General features: G+C 38.6%; 1 protein-coding gene across 1 annotated transcript; it reads right to left on the bottom strand.

The window, feature by feature from the left end:
* Positions 1–211: 211 nt before the first annotated feature.
* On the bottom strand, positions 212–5,876 carry LOC149476659 (exocyst complex component 4-like). The gene is made up of 5 exons (XM_089711649.1): positions 5,872–5,876; positions 5,149–5,254; positions 4,456–4,580; positions 3,266–3,412; positions 212–1,715 (listed from the first exon to the last, which is right to left on the bottom strand). The coding sequence occupies exons 1-4, from the start codon at positions 5,874–5,876 to the stop codon at positions 3,403–3,405; spliced, it is 246 nt and encodes an 81-aa protein (XP_089567775.1). The 3' UTR covers positions 212–1,715; positions 3,266–3,402.
* Between the last annotated feature and the right edge of the window lie 3,016 nt (positions 5,877–8,892).

The raw sequence follows: 8,892 nt of genomic DNA, 5'->3' as shown, positions 1-8,892 counted from the left end.
ATAAAATCGTACCTTGCGTGCCGCCGAACGTGTAAGCAGTATAAAATCGTACCTTGCTTGCCGCCAAACGTGTTATTTTTAGCAGTATATAATCGTACCTTGCGTACAGCCGAACGTGTTAGCAGTATAAAATCGTACCTTGCGTACAGCCGAACGTGTAAAGCAGTATAAAATCGTACCTTGCGTACAGCCGAACGTGTAAGCAGTATAAAATCGTACCTTGCGTACAGCCGAACGTGTAAAGCAGTATAAAATCGTACCTTGCGTACAGCCGAACGTGTAAGCAGTATAAAATCGTACCTTGCGTGCTGCCGAACGTGTAAGCAGTATAAAATCGTACCTTGCGTGCCGCCGAACGTGTTAGCAGTATAAAATCGTACCTTGCGTGCCGCAGAACGTGTTAGCAGTATAAAATCGTACCTTGCGTGCCGCCGAACGTGTAAGCAGTATTAAATCGTACCTTGCGTGCCGCAGAACGTGTTAGCAGTATAAAATCGTACCTTGCGTGCCGCCGAACGTGTAAGCAGTATTAAATCGTACCTTGCGTGCCGCCTCTAGTTTTAGCAACACAAAATCGTACCTTGCGTGCCACCGAACGTGTTAGCAGTATAAAATCGTACCTTGCGTGCCACCGAACGTGTTAGCAGTATAAAATCGTACCTTGCGTGCCGCCGAACGTGTAAGCAGTATAAAATCGTACCTTGCGTGCCGCCGAACGTGTAAGCAGTATAAAATCGTTCCTTGCATGCCGCCGAACGTGTTAGCAGTATAAAATCGTACCTTGCGTGCCGCCGAACGTGTTAGCAGTATAAAATCGTACCTTGCGTGCCGCCGAACGTGTTAGCAGTATAAAATCGTACCTTGCGTGCCGCCGAACGTGTTTGCAGTATAAAATCGTACCTTGCGTGCCGCCGATCGTGTTAGCAGTATAAAATCGTACCTTGCGTGCCGCCGAACGTGTTAGCAATATAAAATCGTACCTTGCGTGCCGCCGAACGTGTTAGCAGTATAAATGTATGGGAGTGTTTGATGTAAACTTTTTAGATATTTCCCGTTTCATTCTTAAAAAGTTATTACTGTCATTTTACTCATTAGGTAAAGGGCTTTCGATATCAGTTTAAAGTTTTTTGATATCTGTTATAGTTACGGAATAATCGCCTGTGCACACTTAACGATTACACCCTGTATACTCACATAACCACGTGAGAAGGTGCAGTTTACACATTTTGGTCACCACCTATTACATTCCCAATATAGCTCCATAGAGCCTCACCTAGGGTGTGCCAGCAGCAGAGCGCGTCGTGCGGGAGCCGCAGAGCTGCGAGACAGTGTCTCAGCGCTGCCAGACAGTGTCTCAGCGCTGCCAGACAGTGTCTCAGCGCTGCCAGACAGTGTCTCAGCGCTGCGAGACAGTGTCTCAGCGCTGCCAGACAGTGTCTCAGCGCTGCCAGACAGTGTCTCAGCGCTGCCAGACAGTGTCTCAGCGCTGCGAGACAGTGTCTAAGCGTTGCCAGACAATGTCTCAGCGCTGCCAGACAGTGTCTCAGCGCTGCCGGACAGTGTCTCAACGCTGCCAGACAGTGTCTCAGCGCTGCCGGACAGTGTCTCAGCGCTGCGAGACAGTGTCTCAGCGCTGCAAGACAGTGTCTCAGCGCTGACTGCCAGCGCCATACTACCGCGGCGGACATCATATCGCCGAAGCCGTTCATTATGTACTGTAACACGAGTAGGGGTTGTGTTGGATAACATAAAAAGTATTCATTTAACACGTAATAATTGATTAATACAGTTTACATAGACCGTTCATTACAATTTAAATGTTGTAAAAACAATAGTAGTATAGTACGACATAAAAGAGATGAAATTAATTATTTTGGAACTAATTCGTTTTTCATTACCTGGCAACCCTGAATTGGCAATGTAGCTGTCAAGTTGAATAAAAATTTGTTGTTTTTTTCGTGAAGTGGAGAATTATTGAGATAAAATTGTTATTTAGAACAAGAAATTTAAATAAAAAAGGAGACATCATGAAAAAGGTTAAACGTAGCGGTGTCCGTGATGTGGTGTATAAAGTTTTTATTCGGTGTTTGTCCGAATTTCAAGCTGGAAATTTATTGACTGATTTGGAAAACGTTTACAAACGTACAGCAGAATATACCGGTGAGATTCCATTTATTTTTGCTCAATACTACGTAAAATAGAATATTCCATTAGTGACGAGTGTTTAATGTATGTATGTATGGCGATTATTACGTTTTCGCAATTTAATTTGAGGTTATTTGTATGTAAACAAAAACTAGTTTTTATAGTGCGACCAGCACAATTTGAGTCAAGAAGTTATATCCAATCCAACCAGCCTGAAATAAAGTACCTAGTTTAGATTTTACTACAAAGTATAGTGATAACTGTTTTCATACAGCTATCTATCTATTAATCAATCAAAACATAAGAAAAAAATCATATTTACTGTATCATATTTACAGATACTGAAGATGCCCAGTACCCTCTTGCCAGTACTTCGAAACAGAGTGATGATCAGTCCTTTGAAGGAGTAGAATATTTAGATTTTGATGAATTATATTAATGTACAAAATTTATCTACAAAAAAAATAAAAATATGTGGTTTTCAAATCGCCTTGTTTTTTTCTACCCGACGGACCCAGAAAGAGGGTAATGTGTTTGAGCTGCATGTATGCTTGTTTGTTTGTATGTTTGATTCTATGTGCGCCTCTGCAGTCTAAACACTTGACCGATTTTTATAAAATAACTAATTCCAAATACATTAATAAGTAAAATTTGACCTAGGTAGGTCAATTAAAATACTAATGTATTTTTGTCTTAAATTTACACTATTGCTACAATGAAACAATTATAACGGTTTAAATCGCGGTATTTATTTTAGATTATATTATATAGATTTTTGGATTTTTATTCTATAGTATCAAGATCGCTTGCGTCGCAGTATCAGTGTTGCTATATGAGCGACGGTGGCGCCCTCATTTATTTTCATCTCTTTTGTGTCGCACTGTATGTTTTGGCTACAGACTTATAATTACGGCAAGATCAAAACAAAAAGAATAAATAAGATACTTCGTTACCGACATAACCACCCCCAAGGGTGCAATCCAGTATCCACACACACATAAAACTTTTATTCATTGGTAATTTAATCTTCAATTAGTAAACGGTGTAAACCTCTAATAATTTAATGTTAAATTCAAACCAAACAAATTGATTGGGAGAACTAAATAAAAAAAAATCTGACCTCTATATGCAAGAATAGCAAGCACTTATGGGAAATCTCAGTAAAGATGGCCGCCGCAGCGTTCAAGTCGTTCACAAACTTATCAGTTAATTGCAGAGCTGGACTCATAGTGCTCGGAAGTGCCAAAATGTTAGCGCTTATCCATTCCTGTAAAATAATTGTGTTAATCTATACTAATATTATAAAGAAGAGTTTTTGTTTGTTTGTTTGAACGCGCTAATCTCGGGAACGACTGGTCCGATTTGAAAAATTCTTTCGGTGGATTGCCCATTTATCGAGGAAGGCTATAAGCTATAATTATATCATCACGCTAAGACTAACAGGAGCGGGGCCACGCGGGTGAAACCGCGTGGCACAGCTAGTTATGAATATTCATCGTTATTTGGTTGTTTAAATTGACAACTATGTTTCGTTTTTCGTTGTGGAACTTGTGCGTGGTCCTTCAAGCCGGATAAAAATAAGTGTAGTCCTTCAAGTCAATCATGTATATTATTCTCTTATAAGTAAACTAGCTTTCCACCCGCAGCTTCGCCCGCTTTGTCTAAAACCTAATAAATTACATACTAAAACCTTCCTCTTGAATTATTCTATCTATTAAAAAGAACCGCATCAAAATCCGTTGTTTAGTTTTAAAGATTAAAGCATACAAAGGGACATAGGGACAGAGAAAGCGACTTTGTTTTATACTATGTAGTGATATTGGTTTAATTTACAATAGTACGTATTTTAAGAGTTAATTTAAATAGGTACGTACCTTTAGGCAGTACAAATAAATAAAAACAAAATATTTTCCGTTAGGTACCAAAAAAATAACCATGTAAAAATTATAATGAGTCAAATAATAAATGTTTTTGAAACCGGAAAGATATTAATTTAGGCATTTTGCTATTTATTTAAATATTCATATGAGTTAAAATGCTTCATATTATATTGCCACCAGCTTTCCGCCCGCGGCTTCGACCGCGTATTCAAAGAAAAACCCGCTAGTTCCCGTTTCTGTGGGATTTCCGAGATGAAACCTATCCTATGTGTTAATCGAAGTTACCCTCTATATGTGTGATAAATTTCATTGTAATCTGTTCAGTAGTAATTGTGTGAAAGAGTTACAAACATACACACCTCCACATACACATCCATCCGCACAAACTTTCGCATTTATAATATTATTAAATTAGTTGGATTTGACTTACCATAGTTTCAGCAAGCAAGGCTCTTCAAGCTGGTACATGTCGCTGACTATCTCTTTGATAGTAACTTCATCGCCAAGACTCGAACCGAGGATTTCAGCTTCATGCTCATAAGCTGCTTTTATATCCTACACATTTGATAAAATTGAATTATTTTTAGCATTTTAATTTTTAATGTATAAGTTCAACAGTAGAGTTGCAAATAGCATGTATGTGCAGGACTGAGTATATTTTAAACAGTTCTAGAAGTTTATATCATTAATCATTTGGGCGGAATGGGCGGGGCTAGTCGTTTCAGTTGTTTCGCCGCAAAAACAGGAATTTTTTTCGGCTTTGTGGACTCGAACAGACTGAAGATATTGCACACATTATCCTTTAGTTATTATCATTTATATATATTCCTGAAATATTTTATCATTTAAGTATATTATTCCTGAAATATTTATTCTTTAGCAATCATAATCTAGAAAAGAAGAAGCACAGAATTGTTCGTCAGCCACCTTACTGGTCTTGCATGCATAGCGAGAGCTGCTAACCTGTTGAGTAGTCAGCGCATTATTCTGTAAATTCTTCAATAACCAATAATTGGGCAGTGCTTGTATAAACTAGACTATATCATCAACCGCCAGTCACTTCACCGCTGTTCATGCAAGAGCGCGGATGCGTAGCGAGGGAAGCGAGCACAGTAGTACTAACCTGTTGTGTAGGTGGCCTATCATCCTGCACGTTCTTCTGTAATCTATAGTTGGGTAGCGCCTGGAGAAACCGCACAATGTTATCATCCGCCAGCCATATGGCCGCTCTAGCCGTATGAGCAGGGGCAAGTCTCGTATGCGCTGCTTTAGCATGTGTAGCCAACGACCCTGCAGCAGCAGTGGCTCAGCGTCGCACGGCTAGCCATGCGCGGCTGACGCAAGCGAATACTGTGCACTGCTCACCGCTGTGGAGATAGTGTTGTATTTGTTAAAAAAAATTGGTTGTCTATAAAGTCGGTTTACTGACGATAGTTGAACGTGGCAACGTCCGATTGTGCTTCTTTGTCGCTCGATCCGCGCTCTCGCTTGCACTTCAAGCCTTACATGGAACGCCTCAGAACGAGGTAACGCCGCATGAGTCATGTTTTTTCGTGCGTGCAGCCGGCTGTACCGAATTATAAGACGTTGTCACGTTAAAAATGCGGTATGGAATTAAACGACATGGACAACCAATAGATTAAATATTTCAAACAGCCAAGTGAATCTGAAAAATTATCCATCCATTTTTTAGTTAGTACAAGTCAGACGAAACCAGAAAATGCACAACATTTTTTACAATCTTGTAAGTCATCAAACAGAAGCAATGAAAAGGGGTAAATTATTAGAAAATGATGTTATTGAGAAAGTTGAAAAAATAATGGATATAACTGACTATTACTATTACATCATCATTATATAATATGGACCCTATAATAAATTATAGATGTTAAAACTGTTATTTCTACACTAGCGGTCCGCCCCGGCTTCACCCGTGGTACATATGTCGCAATAAAAGGTAGCCTATGTTCTTTCTCAGGGTCTAAAGATTATCTGTGCCAAATATCATCAAAATCGGTCCAGTAGTTTATGCATGAAAACCATACATACATACATACAAACCTTTCCTTTTTATAATATTAGTATAGATATTAGATATATTGTATTTTAGTATTTACTTGAATTGTCTTGTTACTATAAAATGTTATCTTCTCACTACATATACTATCTACTGAATTATGTACTGCAAACTGCTTCCCAAGTGTACCCTGTGTTTTATAAGTAAACTTGAGTTGACAACAAACCGGTATGTAATTCTACATTATGTTGTGTTGTTGAGGCACTATCGGATAAAATTTCAGATGCAAGAGGCTCAGATTGACGGCTTTATTTTGAAATTTGTTTGGAAGGATACCAATATTCTTTAATCTTAATGTTTTAGGTCTGTTTTTCTTGCAAAGTTTTGTTTGGAAGGATGTACCATTCTTTAATCTTAATGTTTTAGGTCTGTTTTTATTGCAAATTATTGATTTTATGCTACATGTAGTTAACTGTGTCTTCTTCAACCTAAAAATGTTAGATATAGATTAGTGAAATTATTAAAAAACGGAATTTTGAAAAAGCGAATACTGTTTTGAACAAAGAATACTTATACTCTGTTTTGAAGCAACCAAACTCATAAATTTACTTTACATTAAGATGTTCAGATCTGAACTTCCTACAATAAAAATAAAGAGTTCAATACTAACCTCAAAGTGATCTTCACAACAATATTAATGAGGCGCTATATTTAGCGCCTCTTAACTCTTTACACCTACATAACTTTACACTTATAAACCATTGAGATACTATTACTACTTTACAAAGACAAATACTTTGGAGCATTGAGCATTTCTTATTTTATTTTCGCAGTTAGGCACAACACAATACTTGTATGTAGATTTTTGTATTTGGCTATTGAAGACTGATGTCCCTTAACGATTTATTAACAATTATTATAAGAAACGAATAACAATATTGAATCAAAGATTTTCTTGACTTGATTTGTTTCACAGGATTTGTTTGTTGTGAGGTTTGTTTGTTTGTTTTCATGAACTGTGACGTCACACGAAGCGGCCGCAGAGCAAGACGAGCAAGTATCTGTCACAGAGCAAGTAATATAGTAGTATCTGTGGCAAGCGTTTCATACCCCGTTTTCCAATTACAGCACTAGAGCGCATTATGCGGCATAATGCTTAACGTTGAATGTTCCAACTACAGCAACGCTTCGCACAGTCGAGCACTAGAAAAAGTAATGCGCGTGAATTGATGCGTGCAATTGATTTATCGTTAGTAATTATTAATTGTTGGAAAAAAAATTAAAGCTTTCGTTTCATTGTAGTTTTTAAAGTGAAACTTTTATTACATCGTCTCAAACTTTTTGGTCTGTGTAGCGCATGTCGCGTATATCGCGGCTGCCGAGTAGGTATACCTACTCGGCAGCCGACTGTCACGCGACATGCGCTACACAAAGCAGTGTTCGGAACCGTTCGAACAGTTTCACTTTTACCGTGGTTTCATAAAACCACACAACATTTTTTTCCTTATTATCCTGAATTTTTTATCTTTATACTCACCCCTAGAAAGAGACACAGGAGACGGAGGGGAGTTGTCACCATCCATAAACCAAAATATGTTCTTATCTATACTACAGTCTACAGGAAACAAATATAAATTTATATGTTTGTTGATGAGTTTGTTGATGAACTGTGTTGATGAATCAGTTTTCAAGTCTTAACCCTTATTAAAACGCTGGGAGCTATACTTCCCACGTCTCAGATTGAAGTAAATCGTGTTTTATTTTTATATGCTTAAACCTAATGCAGTGTAATATTTATCTACGCAATCTTAACATTTTAGAGAACTTTTTTTCATGAAACACCTTTCAGAAAATTATTACATGTCATGGTAAACACACGTCAAAGTCAGGTGACCTGAATTTGCAGCCGAAAACGACCGTTATTTTTTAGTTTTTGGTGTAGTGCTCAAAAAAAATTAGATAAGTAGATTTGAGTTCTAGCTATGTAAACTAGACTATATTACGGTTATTATATATATGGTATATTAGGTTGCGTGAAACGTAAAAATATTCCCAGAATCTTTCTTTTATACCTTGGTAGAGTCGATTGAAATTAAGTCTATAAGTGGGAAGATATCATCCCAGTGTTCGTCACTGCACACGACATTCGGAAATTCTATATATAAAATCTGTGTGTCTAAAAAATCTTTTTTAGTTGGTATAAGCAACTTATTTATTGTTATTCGTTATTTCCTGATCAGATGCCCTTCCAAGGTGTATCCGTGCCGATAACTGACCGCCTCGAGCTTCTTGGAATCACCCTAACGCCTACTCTTAATTTTGGTTCATACATTGAATCCATAGCCCCAAGTAGCCTCGAAAAAGCTTGGTATACTGGCAAAGGTGAGGCAGTATTTCAGCCCGGGACAGTTGCTCAATCTCTACCAAGCACAAGTCCGTTCGTGCATGGAATACTGCTCTCATCTCTGGGATGGATCTGCCAAGTACCAGCTGGAGTCGCTTGAGGCGATAGAGAGGCGTGCCAAGAGGCTCATAAACGACGATGTGCTAGTAGGCAAAAAACTCCAGAGCCTCGCTCATCGTCGCAGAGTGGCAAGTCTATCGGTTTTTTACCGGATACACTTTGGAGAGTGCGCTGCGGAATTGCACGACCTTATTCCGCCATCCCCGTTTTTCCATCGTTCATCGAGGCGCACAGATTCTAGGCATCGCCACATGGTAGACGTTCCATGTACCCGGACTAAGCGGTTCGGATCGACATTCTTTATTCGAACCGCTAGGGACTGGAACATGCTTCCTGAATCTGTGTTCCCCGATGAGTACAATATGGGGGCCTTCAAGAGGAGAGTG

The sequence above is a fragment of the Colias philodice genome, chromosome 27 (genome assembly GCF_061535455.1).
Source record: "Colias philodice isolate Cphi_HAF_F1 chromosome 27, ilColPhil1 Martin Lab GWU primary, whole genome shotgun sequence".
Taxonomy (NCBI): Eukaryota; Metazoa; Arthropoda; class Insecta; order Lepidoptera; family Pieridae; genus Colias; species Colias philodice.
The sequence above is the reverse complement of the archived record's forward strand: the minus strand, read 5'-3'. Positions and strand labels throughout refer to the sequence as shown.

Excerpts from the sequence above, each read along its gene's own strand:
- LOC149476659 (XM_089711649.1), bottom strand. Across the intron at positions 4,581-5,148 it reads ATAGGCCACCTACACAACAG|GATATAAAAGCAGCTTATGA; the intron begins GTTAGTACTACT and ends TCAAATGTGTAG.